The sequence below is a fragment of the Neolamprologus multifasciatus genome, chromosome 18 (assembly GCF_963576455.1).
Source record: "Neolamprologus multifasciatus chromosome 18, fNeoMul1.2, whole genome shotgun sequence".
Taxonomy (NCBI): Eukaryota; Metazoa; Chordata; class Actinopteri; order Cichliformes; family Cichlidae; genus Neolamprologus; species Neolamprologus multifasciatus.
In genome coordinates, this window is record NC_140456.1 from 28,640,713 (window position 1) to 28,656,193 (window position 15,481).

The 15,481-nt window shown below is 42.1% G+C and overlaps 1 protein-coding gene across 3 annotated transcripts; it reads left to right on the forward strand.

Moving 5' to 3' along the window:
- Positions 1-972: 972 nt before the first annotated feature.
- Positions 973-15,194, forward strand: LOC146498294 (1-phosphatidylinositol 4,5-bisphosphate phosphodiesterase delta-1-like). Of its 3 annotated transcripts, none has more exons than XM_085141894.1 (15): positions 973-1,080; positions 5,039-5,197; positions 5,743-5,971; positions 6,564-6,693; positions 6,956-7,184; positions 8,583-8,784; positions 9,636-9,780; positions 9,886-10,038; positions 10,147-10,290; positions 10,371-10,524; positions 10,606-10,722; positions 10,814-10,992; positions 11,077-11,209; positions 11,290-11,439; positions 11,668-15,194. In XM_085141894.1, the coding sequence occupies exons 1-15, from the start codon at positions 1,047-1,049 to the stop codon at positions 11,757-11,759; spliced, it is 2,250 nt and encodes a 749-aa protein (XP_084998020.1). In that variant the 5' UTR covers positions 973-1,046; the 3' UTR covers positions 11,760-15,194. The 3 variants fall into 3 exon arrangements, with proteins under 3 accessions (XP_084998020.1, XP_084998019.1, XP_084998017.1); XM_085141893.1 differs by lacking the exon at positions 973-1,080 and adding an exon at positions 3,236-3,375; XM_085141891.1 differs by lacking the exon at positions 973-1,080 and adding an exon at positions 4,693-4,824.
- The last annotated feature ends 287 nt before the right edge of the window (positions 15,195-15,481 follow it).

The window sequence follows — 15,481 nt, forward strand, 5'->3', positions numbered from 1 at the left end:
ACATTCAAGTCAAGTTAAGTCAGCTTTATTTGTATAGCACATTTACAGAGGCACAATGTAATCAAATAGAAGAAAATTAAGATAAATGAGGTAAAAAAAAAAAACTTTACAAAACAACCATATGTATACACACAAGCAAACTCTTATATACACATGTCTATACAAGTATATATGTATATAGAAACACACACACAGGACATGAATACATGTATACATATACACATCATCAAATGAGATAAAAGACCAAAATAACTAAGACCAAATAAACTCGGTTTCAAAGAGATCCAAAGGCCTTTGAAAATAGGTTGGTCTTCAAATTTCATTTGAAGGTTTCCAAAGAAGAAGAGAATTTTATAAATGAGGGAAGACTTTGACATTCAGAGTCAGATTTTCTCTTACAGAGGTCTCCTTTCCTAAGTCCTTATTAATTCCCCTTCAAACCTTTCCTTGACCTTGTGTTTTCAACCAAGCTCAAGTCAAAGTGATTAAAAAAAAAGGATGGAGGCATTTTAGATACTTTATCACGCGTTGGGTTTCAGTGACATTCCACAGTCATGTTTTTGTAAATGCCACAAGTAAATAATGATGTAGTGAGTGGCCAGGTGGCATTAATTTAAAGTGATTTGCAAAAAGCAGGGTTGTTCAGTTGACATCAATGGGCTATCTTTGTAAACTCCTACATGTTAAATGTTGATTAATTTTGGTCTAAAACCTTCTTGGAATAAAGTTGAAGTAAAATACTTTAAATTAATTACAGTTCTTATGTAGCTGTATAATCTAATGGCCAATACTGAACCCCAAAAATACCATAGACTGTGTTTAAAAGACAACCTGTTTGAGGTATTTAGCAGTTTATAACATCCATATGTTGAAACACTGCAGCGATAATGAGAACCAGGTGTGCTGTGCTGTGGAACTGTAAACAGATAAAGGTGACTTTTAAACTATGCACTGCAGGTAAAACATTAGACAAACTTCTCTTTCTGTAGTTCTGTCATTCTTTCTTTCATACAAATTGTTTTCTGTCTGGATTCCTGCTGCTGACTATGTCCTCTGGTAACACCAGGCATTGCACGGTCTGTGAGTAAAGCAGCAACCGTACTGCACAGGGGGTGTTTGGGGAAAAGCAAAACTATGGATGGTATCAATGGTATGTGAGGAAACAGCTGGGCCTGTTCCTGCTTGTTTTGCAAGCACAGACACTAAGCAGAGACAGCTTGTACCACTGAAAGAAGCCTCATGATATCTGCTTCGTTTGTTTTCGTTGGGTTTTGTTTTTTTGTTGATTTTCATTATCTGGTTAAAGTGATTTTCTTGGAAAGTTTCATTTTGCTTGGTTTCACACTTGGTACTTCATCGCCCACCTTTGATGCAATGACTTAAGTTAAATATTAAAGTAAATGATATTCACTGTCTTGTCTTTTACAGTAATAGCAGTGTGGAGGTCATTAGTAACCATAAATCTGGACCTCTGCAAATCTAGTCACGGTCAGTAGCGGTTTTAGATACGGGCGACACGGACAGTTGCCCGGGGCGGCATCGTGGTGGGGGGCGGCATTATGGGCATCGGTAAAAAAAATAAATGCTTGTACTCATGCTGCCCCGACATCATGCGAGCCCATATTGGGAATGGCACAGGCACCGATCAATTTTCTATCGCCCATGGGAGTAAGGGCGCCCTCCGTTTGCGAGGTGCGCCTGCTGCTTGCGGCACAGGGAGGAGAGGGCGGGGCGGCGGGGGATTCTCTGGCTGGCTGGAGCAGCATCTAATAACCAGCTCGCAAAATAAAACTAAATAAAAACAAACTAACAAACACGAAAACACCAGACATCATGATACAGACTTATAATTTGCACCGATGTTTTTTCGAAATTCTGTATGCAAGTGAGCGAGAGAGCCCTCGGTGCGCCTGCTTGCTGCTGAAGTCAAAGTAAACTTTATTGTCATCTCCGCTACATACAGTCCAGTATATAGAGAGACGAGACGACGAGGCTCCAGTTACAGCAGTGCCAGAGGGGGTGTTCGCCCAGGGCGCCTAACAGGCTAGGACCGCCACTGGTGTCAATTGTTGATTTGTCCTGTTCTCATTGTATGACGAAGTATGATGTCTGTTTAGTAGCCGTTTGCATACAACGTTTGCATACTATGCATACTCGCTCCCTCTTCATATATCTGTGTGTGTGTGTGGGGGGGGGGGGGGGGCGCCAGAGGGGGTGTTCGCCCAGGGCGCCTAACAGGCTAGGACCGCCACTGGTCACGGTTATTTATTTATTTAATTTTTAATCTTGTCTCCCCTCCCCACACCGCCTGTTTTCCCGACCCCCGCTCCCTGCGTAGATTTTGGAGGTGTCATCCCCTCCCCTTGTGATGGTGCATGAAAGCTCACTCATCCTAATGCTGACAGTGCGTTGAGTCTAAGCCAGGCCTGAAAGGGAAGTGCTGAGAGCCACAAGAGCCCCAGCACACCAGTGATTGCAGGGCTTTTATCTCTCTAAAGGAAAGCTGTGCATGAACAGAAAAGGGCGAAAACTTTATCTGCCCCATTCAGTGCAACGAATATGCTCAAAGTCACAGTTTAAAAAAAAAAAAAAAAAAAAAAAAAAAAGGAAAAGAAAGAAAAGAAAACTAGGCTATGCGCAGTGGCAGTTAGCCAAATTTGCTATTCAGCCTCTTGGTGGAGTTTCAAAAGAGGAACAGGTGTCCATAAAAAAAGAGAAAAAAAACACTGCAAAGGGCTTTAGCAGAAGTTGATTATATTTCCACGGGTTATCTAAGCTTGCATGCTTCTCAAATGAACGACCCCTCCCTGTTTATTCACATGCAGAATTACCTTTTGGTGAGGAATAGACTCCGAGGCTCAGGGAGTGGTAGCTTAAGTCTTGTGTACATACAACAGAATTAGAAAAGGTATGCGGGATTGTTTCCCCCAATTTTTGGCTGCAGGTGCGCGGAAACCTTTCAGCTAATAACGACGTAAGCTCTGCATGCTGGCTACAAGGTCACGCTAACCAGTCCCATCGATGCAGGATGGCAGAAGCTCGCCTAAGGGTCTAAACTGCTGTGACATCAGCACCGAGGCTTGAATGGCAGGCTCGTCAAACCGGTGTTGAAGCCCGCGGGAGTCACTGACACCGTTCAGACTGCAAGGAGAAACCCACGCGTGTGCCCGTGTTCGCTCGCCTTGTACCCAAGCTTGGCAGAAGCCTCCTTATAAAAAACAAAAACAAAAAAAGGTTTGCGTTCAGTGTGTATGGAAGAAAGAAGCGGCAACTTTTCACGAGAAGCTGCATGAAGTGAGTGGGATATCGGGCTGCGTAAAGTGGAGTGAACTCAAGACGGAATGGAAACGAACGGGCTCGAAAATAAACTTAAAGGTAGGATGCATTTTGGATTAAATGTTAAAATATACTGTGCCTTTCTTGGATTTTGCCAACTTCCACTGTTTTCCAAATCCGATAACCCCTAAGGCAAAGATTACATGTCAGCAAAGGGGTTTTTTATACCTTACATTTAAAATCTAATTTGTATATTTATTTTACTCTTATTGTTATTTGTTTTTTGCCACTTAATCGAGTGAAAAATTCCAAGACAATCAACTGTGTGCATTTAAACACTGAAAAAGGTGTGGCACCTTTCATTCAGCTCGGTTTCACCTTGCTGCAGGCTCAAGGAAATGTTACCAAACTAAGGCGGTGGACGTACTGCTTGTAGAGTCAAATCAGCCTTTCACATCCAACTAAAGAGGCTAGGGACGAGGAAATATTACAGGACAACGGCTTGTTGTCCTGTAATCGCAGGCCTTTTTGGTTGTTTTATTTTCTTTTTAAAAATGAGAAGTTTAGTAATGTGGCGTTAAATCACGGCGCTTAGCAGTACCGCCTTGTCACCACTAGATGGAGCCCATACCCATAAGATAACTAATGCAGAAGTCAACACTAGGCAGGCTCCAGTGCAGGTATCAAACTTATGTTTGTAGTAATAATAATGATGATGTTATATTCTTGGACTCTGATATTACAAGCCTCATATTAGTTCAGCTTTAAATAAATAAATAAATAAAAATCTCCGCCTATTTACAGCTTCCTAGCAGAAAGCCACTGACCACCTCAGGGAGAAGCAATAATAGCGCTGCAATTTCACAAGAAATATGCATCACATACCCATTTGAGCCTCGGGTGGTTCTGACCAACACCAAACAAAATGTTCCTTTTAATTGTATGGAAGTACTTTAAACCCTCCAACAGCACCATAAAATGAAAGGCAGTGTGTATTATTGAAAAACACCTGTCATTAATGATGTCACTGCAGTTGTCACATTTTACAAAGCCATCACGGTGGCCGGATTGAGGGCCGGAGCCGCATGTTTGACACCACTCCTCTGCTCAAAGTCAAATCTTTTGTAAACTAGCGTATTTGACGCTAATTGTGCCCTGTGGCTGCTTTTATTTGCTAGCAGGTAACTTACGCTAATTAAAACGTCTGAAGTTAACAGTGAGTATGGGAATGCTGATCAAATCCTGAAAAATGAACACAGGAGCAATATTCAAACAGACGAGTACGGAGTCGCTTCCTTCTCCGCGGCAGTGTTCCTGCACGAGCAAACTGTCAGCTGACTGTAAACTCAAGGGGACGTGACGGAACTTTGAGTGGGAATGGTACACGCCCTTCTCCTCCACACAGTGCCTTGTGAACACAGACAGTGTTGGCAGCTCCGGGCGGCACCATGTCGTGCATACGAAAAGAACCCGAGAAAAGCAGGTCTGAGGAGTTACTCCAGTATGCCAGGGGCCAGAAGGTGATTCAAATGAACGTAAAGCTCCTAGGTAAGCTGCGCTGCCAAGCGGACGAAACCAAACTGTTATCCAGGGTCAGACTGCTGCTGCGTTCTTGTCACAGCGTAAAACCTTTTGTGTGCGCGTGTGTTTGCAAAGCCATGAACTTTTATGACTTTCTAATGATGGCCTGCTTGTGATTTCTGAGCGTTTGCACTTTTCCTGCAGTTTCTCTAAAGTGGTCTTCTGTTCCCTTCTTCCTCAGGTTTGGAGGGTGATCCCGACCTCCAGTTTCTCCTGAAGGGGGGAGACCTCCTGAAGGTCCTCTCCCCAAGCTGGAAGAAGACTCGTTACTTCAGGCTCCAGGAGGACTGCAAGACTATGTGGCGCGAATCCAAGAAGACCTTCAAGAAAAATGATACCTGTGAGTGCTGCCCTGTCTTCCCAGCAGAATAAGTGTGACACGGGCAAACCCCTGGCACACATCTGTCTAATCGCACACTGTCTCTTTACATTACACTTTTTATTACTCTGCATTACCAAACACTTTTGGAGTTCCACTCCCGCCACAACCAAAACTTTGTGGATTATAAAAGGATTGGATTGATCACAAAGCTACACAAAGTCCTTGGTATTATCATACACATCTGGGTTGCTCCTGATAGGGGTGTGGGTGTGTTTGTAGAGATAGTGTGTTGTGGAGTGGGAGTGGTTAGAAATAACTGTTATTGTACTTTCAGCTTGGATGACACCCAGAAACTGCTGTCACATAGTCATGTACATCCAACGTCTCCGCTCATTACTGACTTCAGTGGGAGGCAGGGGAAATTGCAAACATCCGGCTTGTGCGTGTGCTTGAAGATAAAGTGTTGCTTTTCAGCAGTGTGCCACATGCTACATGTTTGAATGACAGGAAGTGGATTTTTAAAAAAATAAATGAATGTTGAATAAAATTTGTTCTGTCTTCAGTTTCGCTTGATGACATCTCGGCGGTGCAAATGGGCCGTCAGTCGGAGGGCTTGAAGAAGAACACGGAGGAGCAGGTGGAGGACCGCTGCTTCTCCATCGTTTTCAAGAGCCGCCGCAAGAACCTGGACCTCATCTCCAGCTCGGAGGAGGAGGGAAAGCAGTGGGTTAAAAGCCTCCAGAAAGTGGTCTCCAACCTAAACAACCTGAGTCGAAAGCAGAAGACAGAGCAGTATCCTTTTACACGACAGTGGAAGCTGTACTGTGAGCAAGCTGAAGCTGAGCTCAAACAGGTGGCTGTTTGTTAATAACCTGTTATTAAGACTTCATTGGTCATCACCTATCACATAAGATGTTCCTGCACCTTATTTTCACCTTTTGGCTCCGCTAGAATGACTTTGCCTTGTTGATAGTTTAATATAACCCTCATTTATTTTGTGCCGGGCCGTGGTGCGTGTAAGTTTGAAGCCGCTTTAGCGCCGCTCCCTTTAAGGCCACCTTCCATGGTTGCTGTCTTTTTTCTTCTTGTTTGGCTGTCCGACAGAGCCGTGGGAAAACAAATTTTCAGTGTTTAGAGTGCTCAGAGATTATTTCACATATTCTGATTTATTATTTAAAACTGTGACCATGTGTAATATGAGCATCTCATCCACTACTATAACAGTATATATGACAGAAAAAAGGACAAAAGCACTCCAGGTCCTCTTTAATCTATCCTGAGCTTAGCTAAGCAAAGGTGGTATAAGTAAATAAGTCACATTCAGTTGGACAGCGCTGAGTGACAGGTACCTGTTTATCTCCTCCTTAAATCACAAACCTTCCAGCTGGATCTTCAGCTGCTTGAGGAAAGCAGACAAGAACAAAGATGATAACCTGAGTCCGTCAGAGGTCAAGAGTTTCATGCATCTGATCAACATCGAAGTGGATGATGAATACGTGGAAATGCTTTTCAAGGTTGTTTCCTCAGAGCTTCTTAATGTTTCCTAATGGCAGAAACTGTTTTAATGCATATTCTTGGAGCCTTCCTAGCTAAGCTGTAGTAATCCATTGAAACTCTAATGAAATGCTCCAAGAGGAAATCAGTGCAACTTGATATTTTAGCCCACATATTTTTTTCTTTATTGTTAATAGCAAATCCAGCTTTTAATAGTTTTATAGTGCATTATTTTCAACTTAAAATGTTGACTAATCTTTGTGTTACTTTCCCCCAATGCAGAAATGTGACAGGTCCCAGTCTGGAACCCTGGCAGGAGAGGAGATCAAACACTTTTATGATCTGTTGACCCAACGGGAAGAAATTGATGTTATCTATGGGGAGTACGCCAAAACCACTGGCTTTATGAGCGCTCAGAACCTGGTGGATTTCCTGCTGAAAGAACAGAGGGAGAAAGCAACGCTGGCTGATGCGCACAGAATCATCGAGACGTATGAGCCGGATGAAAACGGTCAGTACACAGCCCTCTTTCAGGTCTTCTCAGGACCGCAGCTCTGCTGGTTTTCGTCCTTTAAAAATCAGTGAGCTGTATCCCGTGAGTGGTCTAACTGCATATGGTTACCAGGGTTAAAAACCAGTTTTCAAGCTCGTGGTTTCCAGCTGTGTATTATTCTGCGTTCTGTTCCTCTGGAATTGCAGTCTATGGCAGCCCGAGTCTAAGGCTCCAACACACTGCGACCTTTTGGTAATCTTGTAAGTTCATTCATGTCAGGTCCATGTGGCTTCCAATTTAATAAACTTGGAATATGCACAAACTTGGATGGACAAAGACTGAACATGGATAGTGGCTGTTGAAAGAGATGCTACGATGTATGTTCCTCTGCTTCTCTCAAAGCTTTGTCATCCTTGGTATGTGCGCCACAGCTGGAGGACCAGTTTTTCTTCTTTGTTGGAATTTCAAACATTTCATTTTTGCTATCTGGGTTTGTTTTGTCTTTTTCATGAGTGTCAGTGTATCACTGCTTTGTACCTTCATATCTGCATTCCCAGTAGATATAGCTGCAATCATGCTGTGAGATGGCAATCATAAATTTCAGATTTTGGTCACATGACTACTACTACGTAGTAATTGTACAGATTTTGGATTTCCAGAGGTTTTCTTCTGCAAAGCTGGTTTAGGAACAGGAAGTGTGAAAATGCATCTAAGCAACAGTTTCATGTAATGTCAAACCTGGATTGTAGCCACAATATAAGCAGAAGTAACCTTCATTCAGTTGATTAGTCTGTATTCTTCTCAATAAGGTAGCCTTACCTTCGACCTCAGTATGAAATATTAACAAGGGAAATATAATTTTCTCAAGCTGGTCACGCCTGCAGGAACATCCTAAAACAAGTGTGCCAAACATAAGGTCCGAGAGCCTGAATTGGCCCAGTAAAGACCCCAATCCAGCCCAGTGGATGGCTTTGGAAAATGTGAACTGTATTTTGTTGTTAGTATAATTTCTCCTAATGATAAAGACCTCAACCAGTCATGCTGCAGTAAATGAATTAACCAATCCACAAACAATGAAGCAAGAGAAATCTTGTTGGTTTTTGACTCCACTGTAGAACAGTCTGGCCGATGTGCTACCAGAACTTGTTTTTTGATTTTACGGTTATTTCTTACAGTTTAAGAGTCCTGCTGACAAATGTGTTTCTTTTTTTTACAACAGCATTTCTTTATCATGTAGAAAACCTCAGATCTATTATTGAAATTGTGCTTCTTTCTGTCCAAGATGTCTCTGGGATTAAGAGTCTCATGGAGTTTGTCCACAGATAAATTACTGACCTCTTGTTGTTGTTGTTTTTTTTTTTAAATGCACTGTAGCCTGATCTGCTGCATTTGGTGTGTATGTGTGTGTCTTTTCAGCCAAGGAGAAGAAGCTGCTGTCCAAAGATGGCTTCCTCATGTACCTGAATCACCCAGATGCCATGATTCTGAATCCAGACCACAAGGATGTGTACCAGGATATGAGCCAGCCCCTCAACCACTACTTCATCTCCTCCTCTCACAACACCTACCTCATGGAGGATCAGCTCAAAGGCCCCAGCAGCACAGAGGCGTACATTAGGTAACACATCCTGAGATTCAGTAATTTGTCCTTGATGAAAGTTTTTGGATAGTTATTTATCCAAACTTGATCTTTAGTCATCTTCCTATCGGTGTGCAAAGGAACCACAGAGATGTAATCTCATTTTTCAACCCCAGATCAGCTAAAAAATAACTGTTGGAAGCACTCAGCTGCACCATCAAAACAAACAACCCAAAACATTAACTCACAGTGCAGTCACTAACATGAAATAGGCATGAAAAGACAGCAGCACTGTTTTTGTCAGTAGGAAGTCCATCGCTTTTACTGACTTTAAACAGGACCTTTCATACTTGTTCTCGTTTTTTAGTTCTATAGTTGTTATTACAATGGTGGAAGCTCAGCATTAAACATGGCCAACACTTAAAATAACGAGAACAAAGGTCAGACATCAGATTTCTCTGATCTGTTGATATATATCTGTCTTAGAGAAGGGGTCTTCCAAATACCCCACCCATCTGTTCAAATCCTGCATTTGTGAGGGGAAGAAATTTACCTTAAACGGAAGGGAACTAAAATGGCTTGTTTCATTTAAGACAAAAAAAGCTCATTTTGAACTGCAAGTCATGCGAAGTTAGTCTACTAGAGTCAAAGGCTAAAAATGATGATGTCCTTTAACGTCTTGGTTAATTGTGCTAAGCGGGCAGTGAGGGTAGTATGTGTTTATGTGCCATATAATCTGTTAATTCTTGAATCACTGAGACCAATTCATTAAACGTGGATTTTTAAATAGTTTCTTGTAACCATCTCTCGCCACGTTGCGGCGTTTCACTGATTGAACTGTTAGTTTAAACAGCATATTTGGTCACTAATGCTCACTCCAACACTCTCAGGGCTCTGCAGAAAGGCTGCCGCTGTGTGGAGCTGGACTGCTGGGACGGATCGGATAATGAGCCCGTGATCTACCACGGCTACACTCTCACCTCCAAGATCCTCTTTAAAGATGTGATCAAAGCCATCAGTGAGCATGCCTTCAAGGTATGTTTAGCATCTGTTGGTATCCAGCATGTCTTCACACAACATCCAGCAACACACGTATTTATATATGTGTTTGTTTTGGGGGGGTTGCCTGCTTTTCCTCAGACATCCCAATATCCAGTGATTCTCTCCTTGGAGAACCACTGCAGTGTGGAACAGCAGAAAGTCATGGCCCGCCACATGAGCTCCATCCTTGGCAGTGCACTCATCACCTCTCCTCTGGGTGATGGCATGCCCAAAAATTTCCCATCTCCTGAGGTTAGCATCCGTTTCACTAGTTTCATCAGGAGGATTGTCAAGTCTGAACCGATCATAGGAGATAAATGGTTTGTGTGTGTGTGTGTGTGTGCTTGTACCGTCCCTCAGGAGCTAAAGGGGAAGTTCCTGATCAAAGGGAAACGTTTAAACAAACTGGAAGACACTTTTGCTGAGGCAGCTGCAGATGACACCGATGTGACGGAGGAGGAAGAGTCGAATGATGAGGATATGCAAAAGGAGAAGAATACAAAGGTAGTTGAGCCCATGAAAATAAGCACATTACCACACATGTGATGTTTACTCACCCTTAAATTCTGCGCAATATTTCAAAGAAAAAGCTGACGCTAGCGAAGGAGCTGTCCGACATGGTCATCTACCTTAAGAGCGTCCACTTCCACGGCTTCGAAGATGCCCAAAAAAACCTGAGCTTTTATGAAATGGCATCTTTCAAGGAGGGGAAGGCCATGAAGCTGGCAGAGGAGTCAGGTAAAGGAAGAGAAACCATGAGGAACTCACAAACTTTGATTAAGCACTGTCAATAAATCTTGTGTCCTCCCCCCCCCACAGCAAACGCCTATGTGCGCCATAATGTGGAAAAGTTTAGTCGCATCTATCCAGCTGGCTCCAGGACCGACTCCTCAAACTACAACCCGGTGCCTCTGTGGAATGCTGGCTGCCAAATTGGTAATGGCTAACAGAGGAAGTAAACACTGATAATTATACAGCAATGGCCAAGAGCTCGTGTTCACTTTATTCTCTTTTTGTTTTTTTTAAGTGGCCTTAAACTTCCAGACTCCCTATACAGACATGGATATGAACCAGGGCAGATTCCTGGTTAATGGCAAAAGCGGCTACATCCTGAAACCAGCCTTCATGAGGGATGTAGCCACAGAGTTTGACCCCATCACCCTGACCCGAGGAGACTGGCTGAAGCACAAGACCCTGCATGTCATGGTGAGGTCTTCATTGTGCAGACACACACTGGAGTTATTTGATTTCCTTTGAGTCCCATTGAGATCATTCTTCACCTGCCAATAGGTCATATCAGCCCAGCAGCTTCCCAAAGTGAACCAGAAGAAGTCCTCCATAGTAGACCCGCTGGTTAAAGTGGAAATCTATGGAGTGCCAGCTGATGTCGCAGAGAGAGAGACCGAACCTTTTGATAACAACGGTACCTCACGTTCACGTCCTTTGTTTTATTTTAATGTGTCCGCGATGAATCAAGACAATACAAAATTTTCTGTTTTGAAGGCTTTAACCCTTCCTGGAATGAGAACTTCCAGTTTGACGTGTATGTGCCGGAACTAGCATTGGTCCGCTTCAGCATCGAAGACTATGACTCCAGTTCTGATAATGACTTTGTCGGGCAGTACACGCTTCCCTTCAACAGCTTGAAAATGGGTGAGTTTTGCTGTATTTGTCAAGTCCTTTTTTTTTTCTTCTTACTATAATCCAGTGTTGTGAAACCACTGATAGTCAGTTATTCATTTATGAAGTATGAAAACAGAGATGGGGAAGTGTCCCTTCTCTGTGGTGTGACATAGAGAACCCAATTCATCCGCTCCACAAGGAGCACTTCATGTTGTCCTGTGCCATCACTGACCGCAGCCCCTTTGTGCTCCCACACAGGATACAGACACGTGCCGCTGTTCAATAAGAACGGAGACCTACTCCCCTCAGCCGGACTTTTTGTACACATTATGGTCCTGGATGCCGAATAAGAAGTCTCCAACTCTAGGACCTCCTTTCTACAGCCATGTTTTAAAATTTTAGCTTTCGTTTTGGCTTCACAGTTTTAGCTCATGATTAACTTATTGCTTTAATTCTAGTCAAAGTCGAATTGCGACTTTTCTCTCTTCAGTCTAGAGATTCTGATTTGCAGCTGGATGTTGGTTGTATTGGGAGGTGGGTACACACGCACACACTCTAGGGCTCCCTAGACTTTAACACTCCCTGTATATATGACACTTCACTTTACAAATTGGGTTAATTTGTACAAGCAGCACTCACTACATACCAACTTCAGTTTGCATTAGGATGAAACTTTTTAAACTGCTTTTGTCCCTTATTTTTAGTCTGTTCAATGTCTTTTTTTTAACCTTTTCATCCAAATGACAGTTTTGACTTTTAGAGAAGCACAGGCCAATGTGAAAGCTATGGTCTTTGTTTTCATCAGTAATTTTTGTCATCCATTATGATTATTTCTCATGTAACATCTTGACTTTGCCTCTTTTTGTAAATCAATATGAACACATAAAAATGTTAAACACAATCATCATAAAGCACTGTATTCATCCATGACTTAACAGTCCTCATCCAGTGGAGCGACAATGAATGATGCAGCATTATAGTGCTTATAAACCTCCCCAATCTCCCGACTGTGACAGCGATGATACCTGTATGTACCTGTCTCCGGCTGAAATATCTCGATGAACTATTTAATTTTATGTAAACAATACTAGAAACCAGTTTGCAGTGAGCCACATCTGCCTTTCCCTAGAAGGAAACTACCTTGTGAACTTTGGATACACCCTATGTAAACAGTCACAGCAACGATGCACACAAACGGAGAGCTCCTGTTGAATGAAAACCTTTAGGAGTTATTTTACATCTTAATTATGTAAAGTTGCTCAAAAATAGTTTGTACAAAAATGCATTGCAGGGCTTCTTCCAACAGACAGCTACCCTTTCCACCGTCATCAGCTTCACAAGAGCGTTTGGTTGTTGCCAGACTGGCAGTTTTGTTAGTCAAAGCTCTAAATATCCACCGTACACTACCAAACAAAGAGTTAACCATGTAGTACCTAAACAAGGTTAGCAGAGCCCAAAGGTTAATCACGCCGTTGCCATTTTTCAGCTTGTTATAAGAAAACATGAACCCACCGCTGCCAGCTCACTAAGACAAAACAGAAACAGATGGTGTTAGTCTGATGACAGAAGACAGGCAACAATCCTCCAAAAATGTGCTTTTATTGTGACATGTCTGAAAGGAACGGTAAAAATAAATCAGGTCGACTGTAAAAGACAGAAAACGGTGACATTCTCTCTCAACTTTCAGTAAACATACCATATGAGGTACATCAGAGACGGTGGAAACCGCAGTCACACCAGACTTAAGTGAGGATCTTTGGCCTTAATTCATGAACCACAGCAGATGTGTGATGGGGGACAGAGGAAGAAAAAAAAAGACATGACAAAATTGTTTCAATGAAGCCATTTATTAAAGAAAATAAAGGGAGAAGGTGATGCTCAGAATGACATGCTGCCAAAGTAGGAAAAAAAAACAAAACAAAGTGAGGAAATTGATTTAAAAAAAAATAAAATAAATCAAGTGTTTTAGAACTTTGGTGTTAACTTAATACAAAATGAAGAATGTGTGATTATGAGTGAAGTGACAAAAGGAAAAGTGAAAGGCAGCACACATGAACGAACATACACGCACACATGCTCACAATCGTCCCGATAGGTGGGACGAGACCTGACTTATTTTTCTTACCAAAGGCAAGAGAGCAGGACAATACCGATCTGAAAGGATATAGGAACAAAAAGCTGGATATAATGGGTAATATGCAACTTTTCAAACCCAAATACTGACAACATGTAGGTAGAAAAATATATCACAATGATACAAACAACATTTTCAGAGAAAGGTCATCATTGAGAGGTTGAGAAGACCAAACGCTTCTTATTTAAAAACAAAAACATTGCACTGAAACCATCGTGAGCTGCACACTCGCAACACAAATGCTTATGCGAAGAGAATGAAAATGTCTGAAGGAGCAGCAGCCTTTTAACTGGGGGCGTAAAGTTGGAAATTATTAGTGTCTCTTAAATATAAACCCCATGACCCACAAACCAAGCAGTAAAGGTTTGTTGGAGGCAAACAATCCCTAGATGGCACCATAGAGCTTTTCACATGCTCCATTTTACTGTTACACAACCCACCAGAGCCAAATATGCTCTACATATATGGCTGATCACTTTTCACACTCCATAAGAAAATACTAGAGAGATGATGCTAAAACATGGAGGTGTAACCTTGGAAATAATGAAGAAACATTGCTTTGTGCCTCCACAGGCAGTAAGGCATTAATGCCATGATGAGGTTGTTCACAGTCCTGATGCAGTGCCCCAGTAGTGTTTCATTTAGAGCTGGACCCAAACATTGTTTTTGGAGGAGGGGGCTGTCTGGATGGGCCCGGACTGAGCACCCATCTGCAGGCTTGGAAGGCGTCCTTTTGCTCCACAACAGGGGTTTGTTACTATGGAGACACAGGTAACCACATGTTTGGCTACTGTTTCTGAGATAAACCAATCAAAATTCAAGTTGTTTCAGCACTGCAACACTTACATGTCACCAGACCAAAAAACAAACTAGTAGATCTAAATATTACATTGATGTCCGGTTTCTGGATCCACTCATGTGGACAGTGAATGTTAGAGTGGTCTTACTTTAACAAACCCTCACTGGTTAATTTATTCAAGTGCTCTAACCCAAGTGCCCAAACCACCCTCCCCCTCCAAAATAAAAGCGGTTATTGCCATGGAAGCTAATGTTGCAGCATTCAGTTTGCTGGGCTCCTCTCATATGTAGGCACTGAGGTGAAGAGCAGTTTAAAAAAGGAAGGAGAAAAAAGGAGTCTGGGAAAAAACGCCGCAGGTGGCATTTCCATTAGATTTTTTTTTTTTTTTTAAATTACGAGGGCTGGACAAGGGCAGGCCACCACTGTACATCAGGGGAATGGTGTGATTTAAACACTGTCCAGACTCTGACACTCAACTCTATTCTGTAAAGACACTGATGACATGGAAAAACTGAAAACATGGCACTCGACCAATTTGCTGTAAGATCCTGGACCAGTTTAAAAAACTAAATAACACCTTTGCAAATGTGTACAATTTCAGAGGAAGTTCTGCCCTCTAAGGGTGAAGCTGCACCACTTGTGTGCATGCACACACACAAGAGGTTTTTTTTAAAAAAGTGATTAAAAGCTAGCCATCTGATCTTGTAATATTAAAACAAACAAATTTGACATCTATTTGTCAAAATAATAAAACCTATCATGTTATTCTTACAACTAATAGACTAACAGTTGTAGCTCAACCCTGGTATGGATATGAAGCCTGTTTAAAAAAAAAAAGAAAAGAAAGAAAAGTTCCTTATTTGGCAAATTATTAAATAAAAAAAAAAAAGACAAGGAAATGGCACATTTTTAGCCGAGCTTTCGGATGAAATTAAGCGCAAAGAACTACTGGACTTGCTGCAGGTGGGGCGTGAATGTCGCAACTGCATACATCCTCCGTTTCCTAAAACAAAATCAACCATTTCTACTTATAATGAAAGCTGAAAGAAACAAAGTCACATCTATATAATGGCACAAGCTTACTGGGAAAACAGAAGAACACTATGAGACAACTGCCCAGCGTTTGATGACCAAAAAAA